The sequence below is a fragment of the Giraffa tippelskirchi genome, chromosome 9 (genome assembly GCF_054371585.1).
Source record: "Giraffa tippelskirchi isolate mGirTip1 chromosome 9, T2T-mGirTip1v1.2.pri, whole genome shotgun sequence".
In the NCBI taxonomy this organism is placed as follows: domain Eukaryota; kingdom Metazoa; phylum Chordata; class Mammalia; order Artiodactyla; family Giraffidae; genus Giraffa; species Giraffa tippelskirchi.
This window is the reverse complement of record NC_137283.1, coordinates 79,713,661-79,733,336: the sequence shown is the minus strand read 5'-3', so window position 1 is coordinate 79,733,336 and position 19,676 is coordinate 79,713,661. Positions and strand designations below refer to the sequence as shown.

Here is a 19,676-nt window from a genome sequence, read left to right as displayed (position 1 = left end):
GAGACAGTTGGACTTATCTGTGAAACAGACTTAATTTCCAAGGAGGAAGAGAGATGTGGGAGGGATGGATTGAGTTTTGGGATGCAAACTATTACATATAAGAAGGATAAAAGACAAGGTCCTATGATAAAGTATATGTATGTATATATATTATTTTCCACTGCGGTTTATCATAGGATATTGACTATAGTTTCTGTGATGTAGAGTAGGACCTTGTTATATATATATATATATATATATATATATATATATATATATACCACTTTGTTACACAGCAGAAATTAACACTACATTGAAAATCAACTATACTTCAAAAATTTTAAAAAAGAGAAATCTAAGAAATGGAGAAGAGCAGAAGACTTGGATCAACAGAATATAAGTGAATCCTAATTAAATGACATTTCAAAAGCTGCTGCAAGCAGTTAATGACTCTTTAATTTAGTTTTTTTAATGATTTTTAAAATCAACTTTAACTCATTTTAAAAAAATATTGAAGTATATTTGATTTATAATGTTGTGTTAGTTTCAGGTGCACAGCAAAGTGATTGATTATATATAAATCTTTTTTAGATTCTTTTTTAGATTATTTTCCCTTATTGGTCATTACTGGAATCCTACTCATGCTCCCCGTACTTAAAAAACAAAGAAGAAAAATACTTTCTTACAGCACTAACAGAGCTGCTACAAACTTTTCGTCTAAATATCCAATAATATAAATAAGGGGGAAAACATTCAAACAAATTCAATCTGGGTATTTCAGAGGGAAGGACTGAGAAGCAGAATTTTTGGTCAAACAGTATGTATTCCTCTTTCTGAAATAACAGTACCTAGTTTGTTCCCAACAAAGGAAGGGAAATAGTAGGAAAACAATCTTAGCTTAACCAAATCTACTCCAACTGAAAAGGCTTTTAATCTAGAATGTATCATATGTTATGGATCTGCTAGTGTGAGACAGATGAAGAAGGAAATGGCAACCCACTCCAGTACTCTTGCCTGGAAAATCCCATGGACGGAGGAGCCTGGTAGGCTACATTCCATGGGGTCACGAAGAGTCGGACACAACTGAGCAACTTCATTTTCACTTTCCACTTTCATGCATTGGAGAAGGAAATGGCAACCCGCTCCAGTGTTCTTTGGAGAATCCCAGGGATGGAGGAGTCTGGTGGGCTGCCGTGTATGGGGTCACACAGAGTTGGACATGACTGAAGCGACTTAGCAGCAGCAGTATGAGACAGAAGTTTCTCTTTTTAAGTTAGAGATTACTGAAACTTTCATACAGTTTCTCTTTCTTCTCTGCACAAGTTTTATTATTTTCCACTCTCCTCATCCTAAACTCCCTCTGAGGCAGGTATCTCAACCACAGCAAAATAGGTATTTTGGATGCGACATTTCTTTCTTGCGGGAGATTGTCATGTGCATTGCAGAATGATCATCAGCAAACCTGACATCTATAAATCAGACATCAGTAGAAGTCTTAACCTCTATTTGTGACAACCAAAAGGTCCCTAGATATTGATAAGTACCCCCTAAGTGGGCAAAATCACATTTAGCTCCTCTAGGGATCTCTTGCTTTTGACCCCTTAAAAAATGTTTCCCACAGATGTCTGGACCTCTTGGTATAAGTTATGAGAACCACTCATCCAGTCCTTAAAAATGAGGAGAGTATCTCTGAGAATTGATAAGGAATGAAAATATTAGTGTGTTTATCTGGTGAAGGGAATAATCAGCAGGCACCTTTGAAAGCTAAGAATGTGATTCTTGGGCCAATAAGAAATGGTTTTAGCCTTTTTTGCTTATTTTGGAATTAGTGCCAGAGCACAGTGCAAATTTTAAATTTTGTGATTTTTTATTTGTGTAAACTAATATTTTGAATGTTCATATCTTACTTAGCTTAACTAATGTTTCTTTCTTAGGTATTGACTTTTTATGATATTTTACATACAGAATGAAAACCACAATGACAGAAAACTAACCAAACTGATAACATGGATCACAACCTTGTCTAACTCAATGAAACTATGAGCCATGCCATGTAGGGCCCCCCGAGATTAACAGGTCATAGTGGAGAGTTCTAACAAAATGTGGTCCACTGGAGAAGGGAATGGCAAACCACTTCAGCATTCTTGCCTTGGGAACTCCATGTACAGTATGAAAAGGCAAAAAAGATAAGATACTGAAGGATGAACTCCCCAGGTTGGTAGGTGCCCAATATGCTACTGGAGAAGAGTGAATAAATAACTCCAGAAAGAATGAAGAGACAGAGCCAAAGTGAAAACAATGCACAGTTGTGAATGTGACTGGTGATGGAAGTAAAGTCCGATGCTGTAAAGAGCAATATTGCATAGGAACCTGGACTGTTAGGTCCGTGAATCAAAGCAAATTGGAAGTGGTCAAATAAGAGATGGCAAGAGTGAACATCGACATTTTAGGAATCAGTGAACTAAAATGGACTGGAATGGGTGAATTTAGTTCAGATGACTGTTATATCTACTACTGTGAGAAAAAATCCTTAGAAGAAATGGAGTAGCTCTCATAATCAACAAAAGAGTCCAAATGCAGTACTTAGGTGCAATCTCAAAAATGACAGAATAATCTCTGTTCATTTCCAAGGCAAACCATTCAATATCATGGTAATCCAAGTCTATGCCCCAAACAGTAATGCTGAAGAAACTGAAGTTGAGCAGTTCTATGATTATCTACAAGACCTTCTAGAACTAACACCAAAAAAAAGATGCTATTTTCATCATAGGTGATTGGAATGCAAAAGTAGGAAGTCAAGAGATATCTGGAGTAACAGGCAAGTTTGGCCTTGGAGTACAAAATGAAGCAGGAAAAAGGCTAACAGAGATTTTGCAAAGAGAATGAACTTGTCATAGCAAACACCCTCTTCCAACAACACAAGGGACGACCCTACACATTGATGTCACCAGATGGTCAATACCGAAATAAGATTAATTACACTCTTTGCAGTCAAAGACAGAAAAGCTCTATTCAGTCAGCAAAAATAAGACTGGGAGCTGACTGTTGCCCAGATCATGAACTCATTATTGCAAGATTCAGACTTAAATTGAAGAAAAAAGGGAAAACCACTAGACCATTCGAGTATGACCTAAATCAAATCCCTTATGATTATACAGTGGAAGTGATAAATAGACTCAAGGGGTTAGATTTGATAAACAACATGCTTGAAGAACTATGGACAGAGGTGATGGAATTCCAATTGAGCTATTTCAAATCCTAAAAAAAAAAAATGCTGCTGTTAAAATTTTGCATTCAATATGCCAGCAAATTTGGAAACTCAGCAGTGGCCAAAGGGCTAGATAGGACAATTTTCACTCCAATCTCAGAGAAAGGCAATACCAAAGAATGCTCAAACTACTGCACGTTTACACTCATTTCACACACTAGCAAAGCAATGTTCAAAATTCTCCAACTTAGGCTTCCACAGTACGTGAACTGAGGACTTCCAGATGTTCAAGCTGGATTTAGAAACGTCAGAGTAACCAAAGATCAAATTACCAACATCCGTTGGATCATAGAAAAAGCAAAAGAGTTCCAGAAAAACATCTACTTCTGCTTTATTGACTATGCCAATGCCTTTGGCTGTGTGGCTCACAATAAACTGTGGGAAATTCTTAAAGAGATGGGAATACCATACCACATTACCTGCCTCCTAGAAATCTGTATGCAGGTCAAGATGCAACATTTAGAACTGGACATGGAACAATGGACAGGTTGCAAATTGGGAAAGGAGTCCGTCAAGGCTGTATATTGTCATCCTGCTTTTTAACCTGTATACACAGTACATCATGAAAAATGTTAGGCTGGATGAAGCACAAGCTGGAATCAAGATTTCCAGGAGAAATATCAATAACCTCAGATATGCAGATGTTATCACCCTTATGGAAGAAAGTGAAGATGAACTAAAGAGCCCCTTGATGAAAGTGAAAGAGGAGAGTGAAAAAGTTGGCTCAAAACTCAACATTCAGAAAACTAAGCTCACGGCATCTGGTCTCACCACTTCATTACAAATAGATGGTGAAACAATTGAAACAGTAACAGCCTTTATTTTGGGGGGCTTCAAAATTACTTCAGATGATGACGCCAGTCATGAAATTAAAAGACGCTTGCCACTTGGAAGAAAAGCCAGGATCAACCTAGACAACATATGAAAAAGCAAAGACGTTACTTTGCTGACAAAGGTCTGTCTAGTCAAAACTTTGTCTAGTAGTTATGTATGGATGTGAGAGTTGGAACATAAAGTAAGCTGAATGTGGAAGAATTGAAACGTGGTATTGGAGAAGACTCTTGAGAATCCCTTGGACTACAAAGAGATCAAGCCAGTCAGTCCAAAAGGAAACCAATCCTGAATATTCATTGGAAGGACTGATGCTGAAACTGAAACTCCAACACTTTGGCCACCATATGTGAAGAACTGACTCATTGGAAAAGACCCTGATGCTTGGAAAGATTGAAGGCAGGAGGAGAAGGGGATGGCAGAGGATGAGATGGTTGGATGGCATCACTGACTCAATGGACATGAGTTTGAGCAAGCTCCAGGTATTGGTGATGGTAAAGCCTGGTGTGCTGCAGTCCATGGTGTTGCAAAAAGTCAGACATGACTGAGAGACTGAATTAATTATACAAATTATTGGGAGCTATTTTATTTTTCACATAATTCTTCCTGCTTTCACCAAATGCATTTCTCTTCCAATCCCATGTCGGGCCAGCTTTGACTACTCCATTATGAAGAGAAAGGTCTCCTTTTAGTTTATGGTATCTAGGTTTTTCCTTTATATAAATTTTTCAAAGAAGTTTGATTCACTCCAGTTGGTCTGACTTGCTTTTGCTGAAACTTTCCTACCTTTTTGGGAAAAAATTTAGTCCTACACAAATAGACAAAGAGATATGCCTTCATAGAGCTTACATCTCACCCTAATCTTGTCTGACAGATAATAAATGAGAGATATGAAGGACTTTTGTTGTCTGGGAAGTTGGATGTCAACAGCTATTAATAGGAATCACAGAAAAAGGAGGTTACAGGTATGGGTAGGGAAAATACCAACTTATTAAATTGGGTGTCTAGAAAAGGTCTCACTGAAGGCAAGCATTTGAGCAAAGGCCTAACAGAATGGAGAACTGCACAAACAAGACATTTAGGTCAAAATGTTCAATTCAAAGGCCCTGAAGCAAAACACTCTGCGGTTCTTCTAGGGACTTCAAAGATATCACCATTGTGCTTTAGAGACAGCTAGAAAAAAAAAGATTTATTGAGCCTCTGATTAAACATTTACCTGCCCTTGCCCAGGAAAGTGTAATTATGTGAGCTTTCACATTCTTCTCTCTGTGTGTGTGTGTATGTGTGTGATAGAGACAGAGAGAGAAAGATGCAAAGAGATTCTGTTTAGATTTTTTGTTGTTGAAACCAAATTTTAGAATTCTAAATTCTATCCCAGATACAATTTGTACTAATTTAATTCTAATTTGAGATTTACATCTTTCAATGCAAATTTGCATAAGTCATCCTTGTTGAAAATAATTGTTAAAAAAAAAGACAACTAATAAATAGAGTAGAAGAGAAAAAATAATACAAATGGTAAAGTTAAACCAGTCGAGCTTTCATTTTGTTGTTGTTGTTGGTTTGCCAATGAAGCCTTATAAGGATTTACACATAGACAAGATAAAACATAAATTGTATCCTTCTATATGTACTCTTGAACTGGTTGTAAAAGAAGAGAAACCAAAGACTGCATATGAAGCTCTGGGACATTTTCTTTAATCGTATTAATGTAATAAGCAGCAACCAGCAATTCTGTCATAGCATCATGAAGTTATAAAATATTTTGATGGACACAAACCAAAAATTTTGCTTCTGTGTGCATTGACTATTAAAAATAAGGTAAAAGTTACTAGTAAATCACTGAACTCTAAGGAAAAAAAAATCTGAGTCATTGCTATGATGCAACATAAGCAGTATATAATTGCAAAGTGCCTATATTTTTACTTTATAATGTGCATATCAATAAAAATTTCAAATTTAGTGGCTGTCATTTATTTTTATAAACAAAAAAACACAGTAAGATTTTTTGCCATGAGCTAATAATTTCTTCAATGATTTATTGATACATAGTGATTGTTAGAAATCTGACTCAATCAGGAAGTAACAATTGTTTTATCACGAGGGCATTCATATTATTAATACTGAGAATGCAGTTGACATTGTGAAGTGCTCAATTAGAAATTCTTCATCACAAATTCAATGAGAAAGTTCACCATGCTATGCCACTTCAATTAGAAAGAAAATGAATTGAAAATAGACAAATTTAACTCATGATGAAGAGCACGGCTTAGAATTAATAGGGTTCTGACCTACAGGGTTTTTTACCCCTAATATTGTTCAACCTGCTGCATTTAATATAAACTTCTTAATATTTAAGTCATTATAGGATATGATTCATATTACTTCAATTAAGTGAATATTTAAAATATTTTTTTTTCTGATTATAATTTTAGTCCAATACGATTAATTGGAGTTTTAAAAGTGAAAGTTTCTCAGTCATGTCTGACTCTTTGCAACCCCATGGACTGTATAGAATTTTCTAGGCCAGAATACTGGAGTAGGTAGCCATTCCCTTATCCAGGGGATCTTCCCGACCCAGGAATCCAACCAGGATCTGCTCCATTGCAGGCAAATTCTTGACCAGCTGAGCTACCTGGGAAGCAATTGGAGTTTACCACTGTCAAGCTGTTGGTTTACTTCCTTTTAGACTGCATGCACATCTATATAAAGCAAATAACATTCATAACCCACTGGTCATGAAAACTCTGATCAATCTTGGTTTTTCTTCAGATCCAGACTTAACCCAGATCCTCTCTGTGAATTCTCAAAACTTCTCATGTTACTCTTTGGTTCCCTGCTTCTCTGTCCCTATGTATATTAATTTGTGCTTGGATCATGCAGATCACAGACCTCAGATAATTCATTGTTTCCATAAAAGCAATTCAAATATACTGATGGAAATTTTAAGTTTATTGAAGTATTATAATTTCCTAAATGATTATAGAAATGGAAGACATCAGAAGTTATACCATCTTGTGCCAGATGACTCACCCTGTCTCTTGTTCTTCACGCTGCCTGATACACAAGCTCTCCTGATGTCTGAGCACTCTGGAGGATGAGTGCTGTAGGAGAAAAACTGTTACAACTGCTGACCTTTCCCATAAGCCAGAAAGTTAATAAAAAATATGCTAATATCATACAAATGTGTATATCAGTTCAGTTCAGTTCAGTTGCTCAGTCGTGTCCGACTCTTTTTGACCCTATGAATCGCAGCACGCCAGGCCTCTCTGTCCATCGCCAACTCCCTGAGTCCAACCAAACCCATGTCCATCGAGTCGATGATGCCATCCAGCCATCTCATCCTCTGTCGTCCCCTTCTCCTCCTGCCCAAAATCCTTCCCAGCATCAGGGTCTTTTCCAATGAGTCAACTCCTTGCATGAGGTGGCCAAAGTATTAGAGTTTCAACTTCAACATCAGTCCTTCCAATGAACACCCAGGACTGATCTCCTTTAGGATGGACTGGTTGGATCTCCTTGCAGTCCAAGGGACTCTCAAGAGTCTTCCCCAACAACACCATTCAAAAGCATCAATTCTTCAACACTCAACTTTCTTCACCGTCCAACTCTCACATCCATACATGACTACTGGAAAAACCATAGCCTTGACTATACAGACCTTTGTTGGCAAAGTAATGCCCCTGTTTTTAAATATGTTATCTAGGTTGGTCATAACCTTCCTTCCAAGGAGTAAGCGTCTTTTAATTTCATGGCTGCACTCACGATCAGCAGTGATTTTGGAGACTCCCAAAATAAAGTCTGACACTGTTTCCACTGTTTCCCCATCTATTTCCCATGAAGTGATGGGACCAGATGCCATGATCTTAGTTTTCTGAATGTTGAGCTTTAAACCAACTCTTTCACTCTCCTCTTTCACTTTCATCAAGGGAGGCTCTTTAGTTCTACTTTACTTTCTGCCATAAGGGTGGTGTCATCTGAATTATCTGAGGTTATTGATATTTCTCCTGGCAATCTTGATTCCCGCTTCTGTTTCTTCCAGCCCAGAATTTCTCATGATGTACTCTGCATATAAGTTAAATAAGCAGGGTGACAATATATAGCCTTGACGTACTCCTTTTTCTATTTGGAACCAGTCTGTTCTTCCATGTCAAGTTCTAACTGTTGCTTCCTGACCTACATACAGGTTTCTCAAGAGACAGATCAGATGGTCTGGTATTCCCATCTCTTTCAGAATTTTCCACAGTTTATTATTATCCACACAGTCCAAGGCTTTGGCATAGTCAATAAAGCAGAAATAGATGTTTCTCTGGAACTCTCTTGTTTTTTCAATGATCCAGTGGATGTTGGCAATTTGATCTCTGGTTCTTCTGCCTTTTCTAAAACCAGCTGGAACACCTGGAAGTTCACAGTTCATGTATTGCTAAAGCCTGGCTTGGAGAATTTTGAGGATTACCTTACTAGCGTGTAAGATGAGTGCAATTGTGCAGTAGTTTGAGCACTCTTTGGCATTGCCTTTCTTAGAGATTGGAATGAAAACTGAACTTTTCCAGTCCTGTGGCCACTGCGGAATTTTCCAGATTTGCTGGCATATCGAGTGCCTCACTTTCACAGCATCATCTTTCAGGATTTGAAATAGCTCAACTGGAATTCCATCACCTCCACTAGCTTTGTTCGTAGTGATGCTTTCTAAGGCCCACTTGACTTCACATTCCAGGATGTCTGGCTCTAGGTGAGTGATCACACCATCGTGATTATCTGGGTCATGAAGATCTTTTTTGTACAGTTCTTCTGTGTATTCTTGCCACCTCTTCTTATTATCTTCTGCTTCTGTTAGGTCCATACCATTTCTGTCCTTTATCGAGCCCATCTTTGCATGACATGTTCCCTTGATATCCCTAATTTTCTTGAAGAGGTCTCTAGTCTTTCCCAATCTGTTTTTTTCCTCTATTTCTTTGCATTGATCACTGAGGAAGGGTTTCTTATCTCTCCTTGCTATTCTTATATATATATTATATATATATACATATAATACATATATAAATATATATATATACACATTCTAGTTAAACTAATACAGATAATTTTCATAAACATTCTAGTTGAGCATTTTTTCAAAAATCACAAAATATTTCAAAATTATAGCCTATATCAGATGTGTGGGTTTTTTTAAGGCTAAAATTAAACAAACCTTAATTTTATTTTATTTTTAATTATATGTATACATTAATTAATTAAATGTTTACATTTTTAGCAATTTTTTCACTTAATTTGATTATTTTTATTCTAAAGTAGGTAACAATGCAGTGAATATGTCTTACACATCTTACATAATTTTGTTTTCTTCATGTTTTTCTCGATTTTGAATGATTATGGATTGAAAACCTTGGGCACACCCTATTAAATTTTCATGCAGTGGTTTTATATCAAGTCCTATTTTTCCTGTTTTCATTTGAAAACTCTGTCTCATTCTTCCATGTGGAATGCAAAGGATACCAAAGATCCTCAGCAAAAGACTTTTGACTTTTGTTGGACTTGACGGAGAGGGAGAAAGCCGGGCTGGGAGTGGAGAAGTACTGTCAGTGTTCAGGAAAACTTTCAGCCAAGGCCTCTCCATAAAGAGGTCTCCCTGGAGGCTACTGGAAATGTCTTAGCTGAGAGCCCCATGCCCCTCAAAGAAAGGGGTTTAGAATGGCAAGATAATGCATGTGAGCCTGGCTGAGAGGGTTTTGGGACATGACTGAACATTGACTACAGTTCCTTCCAGGCAACTGAGGGGCACTGGCTGGGGAAGTCTGCCAAAAAGTGTCTCCCAATCCTCTAGTGGTGAGGTTGAGAAGTCATGTATAGAATTTTGGCCTAGGGCTAGACTTGCATTTCTCCTTAAGTATCCTTCTATATATTTTTCATATACATATTAATATGTATACACATATGTAAATAAATATCTTTAATTATGCACAAGTTTATAATTTTCATATTTTCCTCTATTGAAATTGTATTAAACATCATAAATTTCTTATTTATGCTTTAAAGTCTGTTTTGCATTAAATTAATATGCATGTGTGCATGCTTAGTCACTTCAGTCATGTCCAACTCTTTGTGATCCTATGAACCGTAGCCTGTCAGACTCCTCTGTCCATGGAATTCTCCAGGCAAAAATACTGTAGTGGGTTGCAATTTCCTTCTCTGAGAGATCTTCCCAAGTCAGGGATCGAATCTGCATCTCCTGTGCCTTCTGCATCATACGCAGATTCTTTATCACTGAGCCACCAGGGAAGCCCTAAATTAATATAGGCATGGTCAATTTTTTGATTGATATTTCACTTGTATATTTTTCCATCATTTTATTTCAGTAAAGGAATTCTACTTCAGATTGTCTCATGTAAACAATAAACACTTAGATTGTATTTCATTTTAGTGTAAATTTAGTTTGGTAATCTTTGGTATGATTGTCGTTTTCCGTGTTTTGATGAGCAGGAGTTATAAACTTGATGAAGTCCATTTGAAACAGCACAGATGGGCACCAGGCTGAGCAGCTGGAGTTTGTCTCCCATGGACAGATGCTCCAAGATGAACATAATAACAGGAAGGAGGAGAAACTGAGCCCTGCCCAGGGAAGAGATAAAGAGAATACACATTTCTCATTCTCAAGAAAACTTCCTGGATATAGAGGTGCAAAAAGGCTCCTTGGAGGTTACAAAAGGAGTGATGTCAACCTACCCATAGGTCTCTTAACTAGAACCATCTTGGCTGAGATGTGTGTACACACCTGAGAGGATCCTGAGAAAAACCACATATGGAACTAGAACCAGGCAAAGCAAGACTTTTGGCCAACGGAAACCTGAAAGAAAGGCTGCATTCAAACTGCCATGAGGAGGAAGTCTCTCTGAGCTCACCTGTGTGTCTATACGCATGCACTCTTCTTCCTCCTAATAAACACTGGTTTTGTTTCACTGGTTTCCGTCTCGTTGTAGAAACTTATTTCTACAAAGTTGATGTGCCGAGGCCTTGTCACTGCCACGGTTTCTGCTGCTCTGGTGGCCAGGTTTCAGCGCTCCCACTGCATGTGCTGACTTCAGCCTCTGGCTGAGGACCGAAATCTTGCTTCATGGTGCTGCAGGCTGAGGCCACCTGATATCACAATCAATTGGCTTTGCATCCTTTGCTCAGTGCAAGGCCATGAGGCATAGTTTTGTTTTTTTTTTCTTCTTTCTTTTCCCAGCTTGTTTTTATTCTCTAGAAACTTCAAAAAAAAATTTTTTTTAAATTTTACTCTTGGCTAAACTCTCTGGTTAAATATATTTTTACAGATTTTAATGAATAGCTATAAGATAAGTAAATCAACTCCTCTTTACTTCTATTTTTTTGGTATCTTTATATTTTATTTCTTTCACTTACTTTATTGGAATGATAAAAATTTCTAGTAACATTTTGAAGAGAATTATGCATATCTTTGCCAACTTTAAGGGGAAAGAAAAAAACACTTTTACCTGTATATTTGAAGTTACCTTTAGATTTTTTGAGATAACCTCTATCAATTATTCCTAGTTTGCTGAGTTTGTAACATGAATGGTTGGTGAGTTTTGTCAATTGTTTTTTCTGAAGATAATTAGAAGATCATATAATTTTTCTTTTGTAATCTGTTATATGGTGAAATATAGTAATTGATTTAGGTTTCTTAACAAATATTGCATCCTTAGGAAAACTCTTTCTTGGGCTTGAAATATTTTAATCTATTTCTATATTCAAGTTATTGCTAGATATTTATATTCATATATTAATAAAGGATACTTAGACACAGAGAATGGATGTCTGGAAATAGGATGGGAAGGAGAGGGGATCAGATAAATTGGGAGATTAGGATTGACATATATACATTATCGTGTGTAAAGCAAATAGCTAGTGGAAAGTTACTGTATAGCATAGGGAGCTCAGCTAAGTGCTCTGTGATGACATAGAGGAGTGGAATGGGGGGTGGGAGGGAGGTCTAAGAGGGAGGGGATATATGTATACATATGGCTGATTCACGTTATTGTACAACAGAAACTAACATAACAGTACAACTTAACTATACCCCAATAAATAAAAAATATTCATAATAATGAATTCTGTTAAAATAATGAGATTGCGCTTTTATTTTCTTATCTTATCTTTCCTTATCTGATGCTAAATTCTGCTATCAGAATTTAGCATCAGGATTAATATAGCCTCATAAAAATGAGTGATTTATTCCTTCCTCCTATATTACTATTATTATTATTATTATTACTGTAGTAGTTTGTGTATAATTAGCTATTTCTTCTTGAAATATTTGATATATGTCACCACTGAAGCATCTGGCCTGGGAGTTTTCTAAGAAGGACAGTTTGTTATTGTAAGTTTTATTAATTTGATATAGGACTAGACTATTCAGATTGTTTTTCCCTTCTTTTGCTTTCAGTAAGCTTTTTTTTTTCAAAATATTTTCACTCTGAGTTGTCAACATAATATACAGAAATATTTTCATAATGTTATGTTATTATTTAATCCCTGTAGAATCTATTGTTGTGCTTTCATCTTCTTGATCTCGGTGATTTCTACATTCTCACTTTCTCTCATCAAGCTTGTGAATGATTTACACATTTTGTCAATCTTTTGAATACATAAATATTGTCTTTATTAATTATATTTGGAGTTGGTTACTAATTCATTAATTTCTGCATATATCTTTTTTAAATGTATTTATTTATCTATTTTTTACCTTACAATATTGTATTGGTTTTGCCATACATTGACATGAATCCACCATGGGTGTACATGTGTTCCCCTTCCAGAACCCCCCTCCCACCTCCCTCCTTATCCCATCCCTCTGGGTCATCCCGGTGCACCAGCCCTGAGCACCCTGTATCATGCATTGAACCTGGACTGGCGATTCATTTCACATATGATAATTTACATGCTTCAATGCCATTCTCCCATATCATCCTTAATATATTGCACCTTCTAGTTGCATTATGTTTATTGTGTTGCATTTAGAGCTTCAAATGGCAGAAAACTAGAATACAATTAATTTTCTTTTTTTCTTTTCTAATATGAAGCATGTAAATTATCATATGTGAGACGAATCACCAGTCCAGGTTCGATGCATGATATAGGGCCCTAGGGGCTGGTGAACCGGGATGACCCGGAGGGATGGGATGGGGAGGGAGGTGGGAGGGGAGTTCTGAAAGGGGAACACATGTACACCCATGGTGGATTCATGTCAATGTATGGCAAAACAAATACAATATTGTAAAGTTTAAAAATAGAAAATAAACTAATTTAAAAAAATCCCATATAAGTACAAATTTAGCAGCATCACATCCACTTTTATATTCTGTGATTTTTATCACTTATTGGGTTGGTCAAACATTTTCTTCAGTTTTTTAAATAAAAATAAAGGACACATTTTTCATTTTCACCAGTAACTTTATTGAACAACATATTCATTGAATTGTTCCACTGCTGCTGCTGCTGCTGCATCTCTTCAGTCATGTCCTACTCTTTGCAATCCCATAGACAGCAGCCCACCAGGCACCCCCATCCCTGGGATTCTCCAGGCAAGAATACTGGAGTGGGTTGCCATTTCCTTCTCCATTTGTTCCACTACCTCCTGCCATTTTTTCAGGCGTCTTCATAATTTCAACTTCTTAGTTTTGTTTTGTTTTTCAAGCTTTTTGAGCAAAGAATTGTTCCAGGTCCCTTTCACAGTCTTCCAGAGAACTGAATTTTTTTTTTTTCTATTAAGATAATTTTTGAAACAACCAGGTAAATAGACATCAAAACTTATAATGTCTAATGAATACAGCTGATGATCCAGAAGTTCCCAGCCAAGTTGTAACAGGTTTTGCCTGATCAACAAGGAAACATATAATATTGCTTTATCCTGCTGGAAGATTATGTATTTTCTGTTGACTAATTCCAGAAACTTTTCATCAAGTCCTGCTTTCAGTTGGTCTATTTTGGATCAGTACTTGTTGGAATTAGTTGTTTGGTTTTCTGGAAGGAGCTCATAGTAGAGGACTCCCTTCCAACTGCATTATACACATAATATCACCTTCTTCAGATGAAGATCAGATTTTGGTGTGGTTAGTGGTGGTTCATTTCACTTGCCCCATGATCTCTTCCATCCTACATTATTATACAGTATCAATTTTTTTTATCACCAATCATGAATTGTTTTGTCTTTGCTTGTTTGTTTAGATTTATTTATTTTAATTCGACCATGACTGGTTTACCATATTGTGTTGGTTTCTGTCATACATCAACATGACTCAGCCACAGGTATACGTATGCTCCCTCTCTGTTTAATCTCTCATCTCCTACTCCATTCTGCCTCTCTAGGGTGTCACAGGAAAATGAAATGTTTTTGTTATGTTTAGGTAGAGAATTGCATGGGGTAAATATTGTAAAGAAGGTTTTTTTGTTTGTTTGTTTTTTGCTTAACTTATATGGAACCCAAACATCAAAACAATGAACATAACCAAACTGATGCAAATAATTTTCAACAAGTGATTTGGATATTTTGAATATGTCGTCAATCTCCTGTGTGATATAACATTGATTGTTCTCATTTAATATCTGGAATTGGTTGCTATCAACTTCAAACTACCTTACCATGGAGGATTGTCCAGTGAGGAATCTCCATCAACAAACTTCCCAAAACACGTGACACATTCAATCAGTCACAGAACCTACTCCATACACTGCAGAAATCTTTTTTTGTGTATGTGTTTCAGTTGCATTTCTACCTTTCTTAAAATAATAAACATGATATTCCCAAAATGTTGCTTTTTTCCAAATTCAATATTAAAATGGCTAGACAAAAATTCATCAATTTTGATACTTTTTTTAATGCATGATGGCATGACAGGTGTCACAATATAATCTAAAAAATATAGTTTCAAGATCCATCTTACAGAAGGAAAATAAAGCAGAATAAAGATTTTGGCTAACCCAATATTTGAGATATTTTATGATTTCCTTTGTGACTTTTAAATTTGTACCATGTGATAGTTACAAGTAGATTTTAAATTTTAGAAATACTTGGTGATTTTTCACATTTTTTTTTTTAAAACTGTGGTCAGAGACTATACTTGCAATTTCAAACCTTTAATGTATTGAAACTTGTTTATGGCCAAGGATAGAGTCCATCTGGGTTGGTATCCTGTCTGGTGTTGAGAAAAATAACGATCTTCAGCTGTGGGTGGATTGTGTTGTGATAGTAGATGAGTGGATTAAGAGTGTCATTCAGACCTTGTGTATCCAAAATTTTTCTGTATGTGTTCTAGCAACTACTGAAAGAAAATAATTCAGATCTGAACTACAGTCACAGTTTTGCTTATTCTCCTTTGTGGTCTATCAATTTCTGTGCATGTCTTTGAAGTTCTGTTATTAAATGTATATTTTTCCTTGATCAGCTGACTCAGTTATGTTGAAATTTTATCCTTTATCTTTAATATTTCCTTACACTGAAATTTATTAACAATGTTCCATCAGTATTCCTTTGAACATCCTTGTGGTAGTTTGAACATTCTTTGGCATTGTCTTTGTTTGGGACTGGTGTGAAAACTGACTTTTTCCAGTACTGTGGCCAGTGATGAGTTTTCCAAATATGCTGGCATATTGAGTGCAGGAATTTAAGATGATTATCTTATAAGGTTTGAAATAACTCAAATGGAATTCCATCACCTCCACTAGTTTTGTTCGTAGTGATGCTTCCTAAGGCCCACTTGACTTCACATTCCAGGATGTCTGGCTCTAGGTAAGTGATCACACCATCGTGGTTATCTTGGTCGTGAAGATAATTTTTGTATAGTTCCTCTGTATATTCTTGCCACCACTTCTTAATCTCTTCTGCTTCTCTTTGGTCCATACAATTTCTGTCCTTTATTGAGCCCATCTCTGCATGAAAAGTTCCTTTGATATCTCCAATTTTCTTGAAGAGATCTCTAGTCTTTCCCATTCTATTGTTTTCCTCTATTTCTTTGCATCAATCACTGAGAAAGGCTTTCTTATATCTCTGTGCTATTCTTTGGAACTCTGCATTCAAATGGGTATATCTTTCCTTTTCACTTTTGCCTTTAGCTTCTCTTCTTTTCCCAGCTATTTGTAAGGCCTCCTCAGACAACCATTTTGCTTTTTGCATTTGTTTTTCTTGGGTATTATCTTGATCAATGCCTCCTGTAAAATGTCAGAAACCTCCATCCGTAGTTCATCAGGCACTCTGTCTATCACATCTAATCCCTTAAATCTATTTCCCACTTCCACTGTAAAATCATTAGGGATTTGATTTAGCTCATACTTGAATGGTCTAGAGATTTTCCCTACTTTCTTCAATTTAAATCTGAATTTGGCAGTAAGGAGTTCATGATCTGAGCCTCAGTCAGCTCCCAGTCTTGATTTGGTTGACTGTATAGAGCTCCATCTTTGGCTGTAAAGAATATAATCAGTCTGATTTCAGTGTTGACCATCTGGTGATGTCCATGTGTAAAAATGTGTTTTGTGTTGTTGGAAGAGGGTGTTTGCTATGACCAGTATGTTCTCTTGGCAGAACTCTATTAGCCTTTGCCCTGCTTCATTCTGTACTCCAAGGCCAAATTTGCCTGTTATTCTAGGTGTTTCTTGACTTCCTACTTTTGCATTCCAGACCCCTATAGTGAAAAGGACATCTTTTTGGGGTGTTAGTTCTAGAAGGTCTTGTAGATCTTCATAGAACCATTCAAATTCAGCTTCTTCAGCATTACTGGTTGGATCATACATTTGGGTTACTGTGACATTGAATGGTTTGCCTTGGAAGTGAACAGATATTATTCTGTTGTTATTGAGATTGCATCCAAGTACTGCATTTTGGACTCTTCTGTTTACTATGAGGGCTACTCCATTTCTTCTAAGGGATTCTTGCCCAGAGTAGTAGATATAATGATCACCTTAGCTAAATTTGCCCATTCCTGTCCATTTTAGTTCACTGATTCCTAAAATGTCAATGTTCACTCTTGCCATCTCCTGCTTGACCACTTCCAATTTGCCTTGATTCACGGACCTAACATTCCAGGTTCTTATCCAATATTGTTCTTTACAGCATCGGACTTGACTTCCATCACCAGTCACATCCACAACTGAGTGTTGTTTTTGCTTTGACTCCATCTCTTCCTTCTTTCTGGAGTTATTTCTCCACTATCTCCAATAGCATATTGGGCACCTACTGACCTGGGGAGTTCATCTTTCAGTGTTCTAACTTTTTGCCTTTTCATCCTGCTCATGGGGTTCTCAAGGCAAGAATATTGAAGTAGTTTGCCATTCCCTTTGCCAGTGGACTGCTTTTTGTCAGAACGCTTCACCATGACCCGTCCATCTTGGGTGGCCCTATAAAGTATGGTTCATAGTTTCATTAAGTTAGACAAGGCTTTGGTCCATGTTTTCAGTTTGGTTAGTTTTCTGTGACTGTGGTTTTCATTCTGTCTGTTCCCTTATGATATGCATAAGCGTATTATGGAAGCTTCCTGATGGGAGAGACTGACTGAAGGGAAAACTGGGTCTTATTATGATGGATGTGGACATGCTCAGTAATCCACTTTTCTGTTGATGGATTATGAATGTTCAGCTCACACATTAGCAAAATAATCTCTAAATTCACTAAGACAGGCTTCAGCAGTAAGTGAACCATGAATTTCCAGATGTTCAAGCTGGGATTAGGAAGAGCAGCGGAACCAGATATCAAGTTGCCAACATCAACTGGATCATAGGAAAAGCAAGAGAGTTCCAGAGAAACATCTACTTCTGTTTTATTGACTATGCCAAAGCCTTTGACTGTATGAATCAGAACAAACTGTGGAAAATTCTTAAAGAGATGGGTATACCAGATCACTTGACCTGCCTCTTGAGAAATCTGTATGCAGGCCAGGAAGCAACAGTTAGAATTGGACATGGAACAACAGACTGTCTCCAAATAGAGAAAGGAGTAAGTCAAGGCTGTATAATGTCATCCTGATTATTTAACTTGTATGCAGAGTATATTATGCAAAATGCTGGGCTGGACGAAGCACAAGTTGAAATCAAGATTGCCAGGAGAAATATCAATAACCTCAGATATGCAGATGACACCACCTTTATGGCAGAAAGTGAAGAACTAAAGAGCCTCTTGATGAAATTGAAAGAAGAGAGTGAAAAAGTTGGCTTAAAACTAAACATTCAGAAAACTAAGATCATGGCATCTGGTCCCATCACTTCATGACAAATAGACAGTGAAACAATTGAAACAGTAACAGCCTTTATTTTGAGGGGGCTCCAAAATTACTTCAGATGATGATGGCAGTCATGAAATTAAGAGACACTTGCTCCTTGGAAGAAAAGCTATGACCAACCTAGACAGCATTTTAAAAAGCAGAGACATTACTTTGCCAACAAAGGCCCATCTAGTCAAAGCTATGGTTTTTCCAGTAGTCATGTATAGATGTGAGATTTGGATTTTAAAGCAAGCTGAGAGCCTAAGTTGCTTAGTGCCTATTGATGCTTTTGAACTGTGGTGTTGGAGAAGACTCTTGAGAGTCCCTTGGACTAAAAGGAGATCCAACCTGTCAATCCTAAAGGAAATCAGTCCTGAATATTCATTGGAAGGAGTGATGCTGAAGCTGAAGCTCCAATACTTGGCAAACTGATGCAAAGAATTGACTCATTGGAAAAGAAATATTGAAGGCAGGAGTAGAAGGGGACAACAGAAGGTGAGAAGGTTGGATGACATCACCTACTTGATGGGAATGAGTTTGAGTCAGCTCTGTGAGTCGTTGATAGGGAATTCTGGCATGCTGCAATCCATGGGGTCACAAAAAGTCGGAAACAACTGGGTAACTGAACTTCACTGAGTATTCATTTTCCTTAACTTTTATATGGCATAGCTTTCTCATTATTTTACTTTCAATTTGTTTGCATTTTTCACATAAAATAAGTCTCCTTTTGGACAACGTATGATTGAGTTTTGTTGAGTGTATTATCAACAATTTGCCTATTAACTGGAGTGTGTAGTAAAGTTATATTTACTATGATATTGTATATACTTGAGTGAAATGTATTACAATTTCTTATCTTATGCTATCTTCTCTTTCTCTCTTAATCCAAATATATTCATTTATTCTAAATAAGAAGAGGAATAGTTCATATCTCTTTTTAAAATATTACAACTCATCAAATACTTTCTGAAACTGGACATATTCCAAAGCTATTAATGCAATCACCAAAGCAGAAAAAAATGTCAGTTATAGAATTCCAAAATTATTATAATAACAAAATGCATTTATATATATTTCTTCTCTAATATATTGAAACTAAATATAGTAAAATAATGTTTATCCCATCATATATATCTATTATGTAATCTGATCAATGTACTTGTAAATGTGTGTCAAATTTAATATTAAATTAATTTAAATATAAATTATTTCAAAACTCAATACAACCAAAAGTTGGATCATTAATGGATAAGGAAAAGTGTAAATTTGAACATTACTATAATGTTATGCATATTATCCTCATCATCATCTAAATTTGAACCACATGGGAAGGTCAGTAACATTTCTTTCTTGCC

General features: G+C 36.5%; 1 protein-coding gene across 1 annotated transcript in view; it reads right to left on the bottom strand.

The window, feature by feature from the left end:
• Window positions 1–13,875: 13,875 nt before the first annotated feature.
• EYS (EGF-like photoreceptor maintenance factor) overlaps window positions 13,876–19,676 on the bottom strand; it is a 178,283-nt gene continuing 172,482 nt past the window's right edge. Inside the window, 1 exon segment of the mRNA XM_081530870.1 lies at window positions 13,876–13,947. Within this exon segment, the coding sequence (XP_081386996.1) occupies window positions 13,876–13,947 (72 nt within the window).